This window comes from Anopheles darlingi, chromosome 2 (assembly GCF_943734745.1).
Source record: "Anopheles darlingi chromosome 2, idAnoDarlMG_H_01, whole genome shotgun sequence".
Lineage (NCBI taxonomy): Eukaryota > Metazoa > Arthropoda > Insecta > Diptera > Culicidae > Anopheles > Anopheles darlingi.
In genome coordinates this window covers 83551153-83563652 of record NC_064874.1, presented here as the reverse complement: position 1 = coordinate 83563652, position 12500 = coordinate 83551153, and the positions used below count along the sequence as shown (strand labels likewise).

Genomic DNA, 12500 nt, shown 5'->3' with positions numbered 1-12500 from the left:
CAGGGAGTTGCTATCGGAGAAGTAGCTTTTCCGTTGCTTACACTTGGCACTTTGCCTTTGGCTTTGTCCTTTGTCTTACACCGAGAACATCTCATAAACCTTGAAAATGCTCATCCAACACGATGACATGTGCTTATCCATTACTGGTGTGCACCATTATGCAAATGAAGATGCAGTTGCAGCTCCATATGGGATGACAGTTCAATTTCATCCGTAATCTGCTTAAGGGCGCGTTAAGCTGATTCAATTTCTTTACCAAGTTGGTGTGCACAGGAGGATTTTTTTGTGTGTAAGCCACGGCTAATAAGTTGAATCAATTAAAATGGAAATAAATGTAGCTTCCACAACGACTACCTAGCCCAGCCTCCACCGTTATTTTACCTTGTTGATGACGAAGTGCAGTGTAGGTCCCTTCGTCTTGCAGGTCAGTACGTAGTTGCCGGGCTGGGAAACGCAATCGCGCACCAGAAAGTCACCCTCCTGCTGGACGATCTCTTCAGCCCGCTGGCGTGGTATTGGACCGTGGTACCAGGCGTGAGACCGCAGATCTCGCGAATCCAACGACAGTTCCCATTCCAACGCCTTCTTCAATGCCACCGCTTCATTGCCGCCGTCCGGTGTCGTTTCCTGGGGCAACGGAATTTAGTATTGTTGAGAGTAGACGAAATGAACATAAAATGCGAATGTTGGTGTGTTACGGGAAAAGACAAACACAGTCAGAAATCAAATTGGAATTAATATTAAACGGAACAATCCGCACCATGATGACGATGGTATCATCATAGTCACACCGAAGTGAGTGCGAAGCGCGATTACTTACCATATCTAGCAGATCTCCGCAGCTCTTACTTTGCTTGGTGTTGGCCGGCGTCAGGCATGCATAGCTGAATGTAGAAAGTGTCCGGTACCAGTGATGGTGGCAATTAGGAAAGGATGGAAAAAGAAAAGATTTAATTAAATATCTTTGTCCTGTCGTTGTGCAATCTTTAGACATGAAGAACAATGCCGCCTTTCAGAAGAGATAATACTCGATAACAACAATAGAGCATGGAAGTTTTAATAAGTTTTTCGACTTCTTCAGGAGATACCATTCTTTTTGCTTCAACTGACAGACTTTTTTTCAAAATGGTTAAACATAACATTTAATACAATATTCAAATAAGTAACTTCTACTGTTGTCGACCATTCCATGCGTACGACTCTAGTTTATGCTCATTGATCTGAGCCTGTTATTGATTCGGTAATGTAAATATATTCATTCAATCGCTTGAAAAGCCACTTTTCGCTTGAAGTTGTCGCTTCACCCTTCTACTCCACTACTATCACTGCCAAATCGCAATAAATTCCTGATGTCCAACGAGCTGACAATGAGATTTAATGGAGCGGCGAGGCTACGGAAAGCAATATCAATACTCGCACATCCAATCAACATGGCAGCCGAACCGTTTCGTTTCGTAAACTGCAATTCCACACGTCGTACCCGTTAGATCCATTCGGCGGGATCTGGAAGTGACACTACTACGCGCCTTCCACATTCATCCCCTCCCATCTCTGCTAGCATCAGTCGGCCAGCCATCACTGATACTATCCGGGGTTGTCTAGCATGGTTTCTGACATTAAACCCCTACGTCGTCAGGAAGCGCCAGTGCCAATTCTAGGGTGCTCTTGCTGTACGCGTTCTCTGTTACTGGAGTATTGCAGAAACTTTTTTTTCTTCTTCCACTTCTTTCTACAAAAATCGACGATACAATCGGCGACAAAGACACCAAATTGGAGAGGTAAATAAACTAAACTGTCGGTAGGGCTTGAAATGAACATTCAATTAAATCCATCCACCCGTACGGTCGATAGAGCTGCTAGCTGCGCACTGTCCGGATACCAAGGTACCGTGGATGGTATTTCCTGTTCTCGCACACAATGAAAAAAGATTCTCGAATAATTGATCGAGCTAGACGATATCGGTATACGTGTCAGAAGGTTTTCATGTATTGCGGGCCGTAACTATGCCACTCCAAACCGTGAACTGTAGTTGAAGAGCTCATATTTGCAATGCTTTGTGCACATGAGCTCGTCTACACCCCAAAGCAGTGTGTGTTATCCTCCACTCGTTCACAGTTGTAGCATGACTCGTACGACGGGGATTTTGCAAAGGTATATCCTTTGTGGTAAGTCCACTCCTATCCGTTACGTGATGTACATCCTACACGCCCCAGCTCCAAACACCAAGCAACAGTGTTCGCAACGACCTTCGTCCGTTACTGCCGAAACTCTTGCTTTTTTTTCCCCGCTGGATCTGAGCTGTCCGTCTGAAAACGGATGGTCGATTCGTGAAAAGTGTCTCTATGATGGCCTGGGGATACGGTCCGTGTCTCGGCTAAAAGTCAGGACGCGTTGAGGTGGTTTGCGATTTGATTTGTTCACTTGGACGAGCTGGAAAATTCGCTCGTAATTATACCCTTTTGATCCCGCCCATTCGCTGTTGCTCCGTTGGTGTTGCTCCGGGAGACCGGAAGGGATTTGTGAGCATTGCTCGTCGTCGGAAGACCGGCACTGTCCGTACCGTATACAATTATGACCGTTAAAGGAGAAGAGTACATTAATGGGCACAAACCGTTCCAGGGATGAACACTTGCCCGGCCCCAAAGGGGGAATGTAATTTCATGCTTCAAGTGCAACGCTTTATCCTGTGGCCGTTTTAGGTAAATATTTCGTTATAAAGGCTATTACCTCTGTTGGGATTATGTTTAATGAAACCATTTTTCGGTGGACATACTACTGCCAGTTGTTGTTTGACACAACAGCATTGGGACGAAACTGAGTTCTATCACATTTCTATGCAAACATGTCTTCCAATCATATCTAAAAGCATGATGCTGCAGTACGTCCATTCGCTACACGGGCATTCGGTTGGCAGCATACCAACCACATCCACAGGACAGGAGGTAAAGTGAGCATTTCGCGGCTTGGTATCACAACCGAACGAGACAAAGTTTGCCTTTCACACAGTCTGCATTGTCGGCGAACGATAACGGCCATTGTAAGCAATTGTTGAAAGTGAATGGGCTGGTTTAATGATAGCGGGCTGGATAGGGAAACTCTGGTACGCTAGATCCTTGCCTCTCGCCCTATGTCTGGATGTTGTCACGATGTCCCGCCAATGTTGTGAGGCGTTGTCTGGTCGGTGTAGTGATTGCTTTTGGCTTTTTGCCGTGTTTTTCTGTTTTGTCGTTTTTATTCAGTAAAATTCAGAGAATGAAAGCAGTGAAAATTGTTCGACATCCCTGATACTCAAACTTATATTTAACTTAGCTTAGCCTAGGATAGCATTGTAATCATTTTTTGTACATTAAAAAATCTTCTATGATCTAAATAATATGGAAAAGACATACAAAATGCGATATGGAATAAGCACAAGAGTGATTCACCAACAGTCATGCATGCACGCTCCAGCTACTCCTAGACACAACAGACACTACCAACACCAGCAATGTTAATCAAGAGCGATTCTTTTAGAACAAAAAGGTTCCCGGATCATGGTACTGCAATGCACTTTGCACTCGATGCACAGAAACCGCAATCACCACTCCCATCTCATTTCATGGTTTCGAGTGCATGCAAGTGTTTGTGGCTACACCGTGCCATGCCCGATCCAGCTCAGTGCCTCAGTGATGGACATTAAAGAGGGAAACCACAAACGCACTGAAAACCTTTAACTGATTTCAATCCCGACCATTCCGAGTCCATTTTCACCGCATCTCGCCGCATCGTTGTTGGAAGTTTGAAAATTGTTTTTCTCACATACACGAGGCCACCGGCATCAATCACCTACAGGTGACGCGTGTAATTTGTCCCAACCAACTCACAATCGCTCTTTCTGGTGCTCTGGCTATCGTCAATGCATTTTATGGCTAAATTATGCACCCTCCGTAGAAGCCGGATAAACAAACTCGAACGTCTTTTTCGCGTTTCCAGTTTTCCGGGGTGACGGAACCATCTGCTCATCTCATCGATAACGCGTCTTGTTCCGAATCCTTCGCATATGCTGCTCCGTAAGCGGAGGTGACGGTGATTGAAGTTCCGGACACCATCCTCCCTCGGAACGGCGGGATATAAGAAAGCCAATCGTTGGGGCTTTGTTGTCAGGAGCTCAGTAAAGTCAGCGGGCGTTTGAATTATTCATACATTCCTTCCAGAACCCCTTTCGCCGGTCGGTCGCTCGGTCGGTCGGTTGGTCGTTGGAGCGCTCATTACGTGCAAAAGTTGTATAAATAAATCCCGGTACGAGCTGCCGGTGCACACATCTGTCGACGTGATACGGAGATACACGACGGGATGCGCCCGTCGCTGCATCAGACGGAATAAATTATGCTCAGCGCTAGGACACGGACACACGAACGGATGTGAAGATGACGGTTAGTATCCGCGCCCGCGGGACGGTCTTCCTCATTTTACGCGTATTTGCGTGCGCCGTTTCATCGGCAGGACGTGTTGTCGGACCGCAACCGGAGTAAACAGACACACACAATCACACACACACGCCAGACAAGAAGTCAGTAGCATCGTGTACTTCAATTTTAACGTCACATTCTAAAGCCCGAATGGCTGCGAGATGGATGGCACTCAATGGCTCAAAGGGCTCGACCCCCTGTGCTCCTCCTCAGATGCTGCAGTGCAGGAAGATGAAGTGTCGGTCTTTATTGATTTTTGTATGCTTCAACATAGCGTACCGAGCTCGAGGGTTGCAAGAAACATGATTCCTGATGCGTGCTGTCGCTGCCTATCGAAAGCATCTCTTTTATGATAGACAGATAAGAACGTTGAGTGATATTAAAATGTTGTTCACGCTAAGAATAGGGGACAATCTGGACCGACGTTCCATCGTTTGAGTGAGCGAATTATGCATTTTTTAATGTTTTACGATATGGATCTTACTGATTGAATTCTGTGAAATCCGATGCTCCATTGGTTAGCGGTACCTGATGAGTAAACTGCAATCTTACGAAGGATTTGTTGTGTTGCGTGAGGCAGCAAAAAAGAATGTATGCGCGTTTGCCTATCAGGCTGGAATTCTATAATTCCGCCCAGGCAGAAAAGCACCAGAAAAATGCCTTCTCAGCATCTCGGTTCAACTGACGGAATGCAATCGGAATTCAATCACGCAATCAGTATTGATCCAGTCGATTGCAGATTGCAGACAACGGAATTCAAGACGAGTATCGGCGGCGCGTCCTGGCGTATCTCGACCCTTCCACAGTTTTCTTATCCTGCCATGCTGCCATGATACCAGCGAACACAGTCCCGGATAGACGTTTGTTCTATGGTGTGGGAAAATTGGAATAATTTCAACTTTCTCCAAACGAACCGCTCATCTCGATGGAACCGGAAAGGCTTAAGTAGCAGGTGTTTAAGCTTTTATTAAAATTCCTTGCAGTAGACCATCTACTGCGCCATCATTGCACGATCCAACGGCCACCGTACGACTTTTGTTCCAGAATCCAGAATTTTCACCCCACCTAAAACGAATCACTCACACCTTGCCGGTGAAAAGGATCCTTGGTAAAAAAACAGAACGATGACGAATGGAAATTCTTTCTTTCACTTCGACTCGCTGCGGCGCCATTTCGTATGCAGAGCAGCTCACCTCAGTTAAGAGGATCCCGGTAAGGGTGATGTTCGGGGGTCTTTCCGAAGGCGACTGTGGTTGAATCGAAATTTAGCACCACTATCGTAGTAAGGATGGCCACAGTTCTCCCTTCGTTACCGCTCGTCGAAGCAAGGTTACAATGAATTTTCATTAATTATTTATCAGGTACGGACACGCTTGTGGTGAATGAACGACTAACGTTTGCTATTCACCGTGCCGAAGCGTCTGGTCTTTACCCTTGCACCTGTTGGGAGGACAGGATTCCTGTGACCTGTATGGAAGGAGGTGGGCTATCGACCTGTGTGATGTGATTAGAATGCATACCGCTACCAGTACGAATTGCTTGCTGCTGAGATGGAGAACAGAATCTTTGCTTTCGAAGCCATCATCATCATCAAATTTACTTGGTAGTAGTTCCGACTTTTTAATGCATCATTCATGTACTATGGCAACATACAGTCTACGGCGGACAAGTCAACGCCCTAGAAGTAAACGTTTAATGTTACGCAACAACTACAATTGTGACTACCTATTAGTCATCAACTTAGGCTCCCTTCTGCAGCATCTCGGTATCATTTAGAACACTCTTAACACCCTCTCCAAGGCGTACTCTTATACGCAGGATCATGTTGCTAAACTATTGAGGTTATTGTGTAATCCACGACCCATCGCCCAGCCCTAGGGAGAACAGTTCAACGGCCTATCCTTTACTTCAGCCACGATTCCGAACTAAACGATCCATAGAGAGCGAAGTAATTAATTTTACATCCTCCAAAGCCGACGCGAGGCCCCTTCAAGTAGTCATAAAACTTAAGCTGCAGGAGGAAAACATGCCTTCATTTCGACTCGGTGTTTCAATAATGGCACACCGCACAGCAGGGACCACTCGCGGGAGGTCCTGGATGGTTTTTTCCTTCCTTCTCTCTTTTTTTTATCCCTCATCTCTCCATCCCTTCAACAGTCGGGAATAAGTACGACGATCCCGAGCGCCAGGAAATTAATCGATCCCAGCGAAAGGGTCGCGACGAGTCCGGAGCGAACCGACGAGTCGACGGTAAACGATTGGTCCACGGATGGCACTGTCAGCCAGTCAGCCAGTCAGCCAGTCAGCACGGCCAAAGGAAATTCTCCTGAGGGCGCCACAAATCCCGCCTTGGGATTCTTGGGAAGCTGCACCATACGATCGGGCAGGCCAGGAAAATGAATGAAAAGCACCGCACACCGAGAGACTGAAAACTGGGGACTGGGATTTCATTGGGATGCAATTTCGCTAGAAACCTCCATCTCGTCTCACTGCCGAGTGGCCGAACTGGTGGCTAGTCTGCTATATTCCTGTTTTAATATCCCAAACGTACACCCTGCACTATACAATGTTTTGGCGAATGGTCCGTGATGGTTGGTGTAGCAGAAGCATCGCCGACGGCAAGCAAAAAATAAAAGGACGAAGAAAAAACTCGCTCTGGACACGCTCTGCATAATGATCTGCCTACGAGGGGCGAGCCGGAAAAGCCGGAAATACTACACATTTCACAGGGAAAGCTAGAGGGCATACAAAAGGAATAAGATACCGGCTATGGGACTGCGAAACTTTCGCAAACTGTCCAATGTATTTTTTTCTCGTTTGTTTTGAAATTGAAAAACACAAGAATGGATCAGATTTGCTGCTGGCCGAGTCTGGCCCTGCCGAGAAAATAAGACGCCGACAGGCATTGAGAAGGCCGGGCCTATACGTCCTAGCGACGACGTTTATCCTTTGATAAACTGTCACTCCCATTGCGAAAGGGTATAGTAATCCCCTGTTGCTGGCGGGAGGTGCTTCCAGCGTGGATATTTATCATGAAAATAATGTGCCCATCCCCGGAGGAATACCATATGCACAATATAGTCGCTCAGCCGGGAGCTTCTACTGTGTCGCAATACCGCGCAGTGGCCTGGGGAGTTTGTTTTTGAGAAATTGAAAAAGTAGATCCCTTTTTACGGTATCTCTTGCGATTTCGTATCATAGTTGACTGATTCAACAGCTCGATTAGAGACTCGGAACCGTTTATTAGTGTTCTAAGGCTTCTAAAGAAGGCCATGACGCAAGTAGCAACGAAGCTTCTAAATCCTAGCAACCTCTGATGAATATCGACATCCCAAAGTGCAATCGTTCGCTGCTTAGTTTGCGGAACGAGAAAGCAAGCGCTCGGTAGTTTCAAATAGTTTAAAGCAAGTGCTCAGTAAGTTATATTTTGTGAACACTCAGTGCCTTGATGACCTTTGCGTGATTCTGAACGATTCGATGAGGATAGGTAATGGAAAACATTCGATTACAAGTGGTGGAAGAATCTTCTTCACACGGCCAAGACCGTTCGTTGGTTGTAGCACCCGATAAGTAAATAAGAAGACTTGCAAATTCAACAAGCGGACTGCAACTTTATCGATGACGGCATCACTAAGGTAACATATTAATTAGTTTCTAATGTAACCACGAGAGTGCCCGCCGGTATTAACCTTGGCCGGCATCAGAAACGCAATGATGATGCATCATTTGGCCACACTGGCCTAACCCAAGCACACCCTCTTAACCGCCATTTCGATTAAGTTATCGACCTACACCTCCTGGCGCGTTGCCTAGAAACCCGGTATCCGGTGCAGGTTTCCAGACGCCAGACTCGCATGAATCATCCTTATGCTATGGGTATCCCTGTGGGTCCCCTCGGTCCGCACACCAGCATGTGTGTCTGCGTGTCTCTCTGATCTCTATTATTTCAGCACACTACGATGCTTTGTCCGTTCCGAAGGGAGGGAAATTCGCGCCGTCTCGATCCACCGTACGATGGCGCCCTTCCATAGGCCTCCGGTTTTGCAAATGCCTCGCCGGCCGCTGTCGAAAGGGTGGTTGGCAGGGTGGTTGGTGATGTAATGAATTCAATTACCACCTTTGTTTACACCGTTTTTGTCACCGGGTTTTCCAGCTTCCGCCTTCATAATTCAATTTCATTTTTTTTCCTCATAATTTTCCTTCATAATTCAATCCTCATTTTTCCTTCATAATTCAATTTCATTGAAATGAAATTGCGAACCACTCTCGTGGTGCCCAGAAGCAAACGTCTGTCTGTTCGGAGTTGATGTCGGAGCGATTATTTCAGGAGGATGACATTTGAATTGGCGAGTTGCCGCGGATGCAAATGGGTTGATTACAACCCCAAATGTGTCCATTTAATTTGCCACATTATTCAAATCATCTTCCGCCGGCTCATTGATTTTTGTGTTCTTTTTTTGTTTCGAGATACACAAAGGCTTGGTGGTTCCCTAGTCTAATGTCATTTTGTGGCTGGAATTTCGCTTTCCATCAGCAACGCCTGCTGCGAAAGCAGGTAATTTAACTCCAGGCGAACCCTCATTACGGCAACGACGGTCGGCGCCTAGGATCGAGAGAACAGTAATTAGCATGCAACTCCTTTTCGGGGTATGACCTCACGGGCGGACTCGCCAGTGACCATGGGTCACGGCTTTTGGTCGCCAATAGTCGATGTAAACGATATCGACATCAACAACACCATAACCGGTGCACGATGGCGGTAAGTCAGCCAACCTTACGCACCCACAGCATAAATCCTTGGTGTCACTGAGTGAAATGGATCTATGCTTACGGGGTAACGGAAGGGCAGGGGTCGGTATTTTGGAAGAATATAAGATAAACAAACCCACGAAAACATGAACGAGCCTGGTGGAAAAGGGAAAAATGGTAGGCCCCTTTTGCACGGTATGTTGGTGCAACTGCGAGGGTGAGTTTCGCGTAGCGCACCTTGCGCTCTTTCGATCTCTCTCTCTGGCTGTTTCTCTCGCGTTCAGGATCTCTTTCTTTCTCTCTCTCTCTTTTCTCCCTAGTAGTCCTGCCAAGCCCGCCGTGAGTTTCCCTGGGGGCGGCAGGAGATTTTCCTTTTTTCCCATCAGATTTTCCACCCTCGCCAGCTATCTTCTTATGCTTTCTGCTCGTGGCAGTTGCTGTTGCACCGACAGTTCTCAATAGTAAGCCAGAGAGACAGAGAAAGAGAGATACTGTATGTATGTGTGCGTGATGTAGTACACACACTGGCACTCTCGGTGCTAGCTGGATAATTTTTCATTGATAAGTGTACCATCGTCCTGAGTCCAGCGGACGTGAGTGTTTCAATTAATCATTCCCCGGGCTATCCGAGAGTGACCATTTTGAGGAGGGTTCGGTAATTGAGGCCGATTGCACTAGATACATTAAATCATTAAATCAGCTCCAACAGCTGGACGTGCGGAAAAAAAACGAATAGCTTCCCGGTGGAATCCCTGTGCCTTTCCCTGTACGCTGAGTCTGTGTGCGGCTGCGTTCCGTGTACACTCACGTGGAGGCTCCCGTGGAGGCGCAGAGGGAGCTCAATGGATGTGCATGTTGTTGTCTCCGGGACTAGGGTGTATCCTTTTTCTCAGCCTTCTCGGTGGTCGGCTAGGCGTTTTCTACTTGGCGTTCGCCATCCCAGCTCCCGTCCCCGCCCACTGCTTCGTACCTGCAGCAGGCAAGCGGAATCCAAAAAATTACCGAAGGCCCAGGACCTTCACGAAGAGACCACGTTCAGTTGATTGCACAATTACTTAAGATGGACTATGACCACTTTTCACTAGCCGTTAAGGACCTGCCCACACCACCATTCCCACCACTGAACAGGATGAGAATATGACTTCTTCTTCTTCTTTGTCACTGCTGTACACTGATATTGCTCGACCAGCAAACGAGTAGCAGAAGATAATTTAAACTACTGGCACACATAAAACGAATCACACAAGAAACGAGCAGCAAAACCGGAGCGCAACGAATTAAATGACGGATCACTCCCCAGACTTAAAACGCCCCGCACTGGAACACACCTTCGGCACGACGGTTTGCTGGTTAGATGGAAACAGTCGAGACAACGAAAGGGCGGCAGACCAGGAGACCGCGATATCCGTAGCGATCCTTAAAGAGGTGAGGTCAAAGCAGATCCCGGCCACACAGCTCGGGGGCCCGGGAAAACGGAGAAGCAATATAGGGGGGAAATATGGAGCGAAGAACTGAAACACGCAAACCCAACGCACGCTACGGTCATCCGTACGCAGGCAGATACAACGCTGGACTAAAATTCTCCGGATTCCGGGAGCGTCGAGGACCGAGCACACAAAAGGACCACAAACGCGGCGCACATTTCTCCCTGAGTTCCTGCGCTGACATGGAGGCGGTTTTCCCACAATGGAGATATCTCCTGACAGGGAAATGGGAACCGTTCTCTCTCTCTCTCTCGCACTCTCGTGTATGGTAGTGTGCGACGTAGAGCAGCAGTACGAGGCCCTCTATCTCTCACGCCATACGATAAGAGGTTTTTGATAAGAGCGTCCTTTTTTGTATAGTGGTGGTAGTGGCCGCAGTGGCAGTATTAGTAGTAGTAGTAATAGTAGTAGTAGTAGCAGCACCCGTAGTACGTAGTAAGGCAAAACGAAAATGTGCGTTCCGCGGTGGCTTCCAATGAATCGTGCCGCCGGAAGGAAGCACGACCCCCGCACCGCGATCGTTCATTCATTTTCGCAAACAATCGCCCGCCCTAGTGAGTATACCTCTTTACTTGAAAAAAAAAAATACTGAAGAGAATGAGAGAAGGAGAGAGAGAGAGAGAGCAAGTAGAAGCAGACAAAATAAGACGATTCAAACATCAGAGGTACAAGGTTGTTGTCGTTGTTGTGGAAGGATCTCGCGCTCTTAACAATCAAACATGACCACGACGCGCTGGTTGCGTGAGGTGCATCATGCTAGAAGAAAGCCCAAAAGCAAGGGGGAAAGCCAAAACTGAGTCAGCCAGCACTGAACTGAAGGGAGCAATACAAAACATCTATACCACACCCCCTTCCAGGATGTTTCTCTCTCTCTCTCTCTCTCTCTCTCTCTCTCTCTCTCTCTCTCTCTCTCTCTCTCTCTCTCTTGCTGTTACCTTCTTCTTTTTATGTCCTTTTTTCCGGTTGTGCGCCTTCGGTGCACTGTGGCTGAGACGCGCAACACACGAGGCAGAAGAAGGGAGGCTTCAATCATGATTTATATGCTGCTGCTGCTGCTGCTGCTGCTACGCACCTTCCATCCCACCAGTTCTTCACTTGTGTCCCTCTTGCTTCAGCGGTTCCCTTTTCCGGTTACGGCGCTACCCTTCTCACCCTTTCCATTTCCGCTAGAGACCGCCATAAGCTCCTTACGGTGGTTCGCACGATTCCTGCTTGCGCAAGGATGTACGCGGTATCACGGGGACAATAACAACACGAAAAAAACGAGCCATTTGCACGTGTGCGTAGCTGTAGTGCTTGCTCTTGTGATTACCATTGTTAATTACGAGGCCGGGCGAGGGTGGGTTAAAAGGGATGAAGAATGCCATCGAGATTATTTGTAGCCCTCGGGGCCATCAACCTTCCTTTTTGAGTAATGGGGTGTAATGATTTGGCTTTTTCTTAACCCGGGCGGGCACGTTCGGGGTTTTTCGGGTGCATTTTACGGGACTCTACGGAACGGTCCGTGGCTGCTGCTGCTGCCGCCTTGATTTCGGGAGTGCAAGAGAGTGAATCCAAACAAACCGTGAACTTGGTTTTTGGCAGGACGACTGGAAATTTCGGCACATGCGCCATGGAGTGGTTGTATGGTACCCTTCGGAAATGGTCAAACCAGGATTTTGGTGTGAAAAATTGAATAATATCCACAATCGCTGGCGATGCATCAACAGAACAACAGAAAAAATAATATTTCGTCTACTACTTTATCAGCAGAATTCCTTTCTGTTTCTCTCGTTGCTTTCATTGAGCTCTTCAGTTTGGTTCTAAATTCCAAACACTT

At 47.3% G+C, this 12500-nt stretch overlaps 1 protein-coding gene across 6 annotated transcripts in view; it reads right to left on the bottom strand.

Annotated features, from left to right (window-relative positions):
- Positions 1 to 12500, bottom strand: part of LOC125948103 (breast cancer anti-estrogen resistance protein 3 homolog) — a 28462-nt gene that overhangs the window by 6824 nt on the left and 9138 nt on the right. For 4 of the 6 annotated variants that reach the window (XM_049673841.1, XM_049673843.1, XM_049673842.1 and 1 more), the window contains 2 exons: positions 821 to 884; positions 382 to 627 (listed from right to left, as the gene is read on the bottom strand). In XM_049673841.1, coding sequence (XP_049529798.1) covers positions 382 to 627; positions 821 to 884 — 310 coding nt within the window. Of the gene's footprint in view, positions 1 to 381; positions 628 to 820; positions 885 to 10005; positions 10505 to 10525; positions 10834 to 12500 lie in introns of those variants that run through there. The other 2 variants (XM_049673846.1, XM_049673847.1) reach the window with 2 other exon arrangements.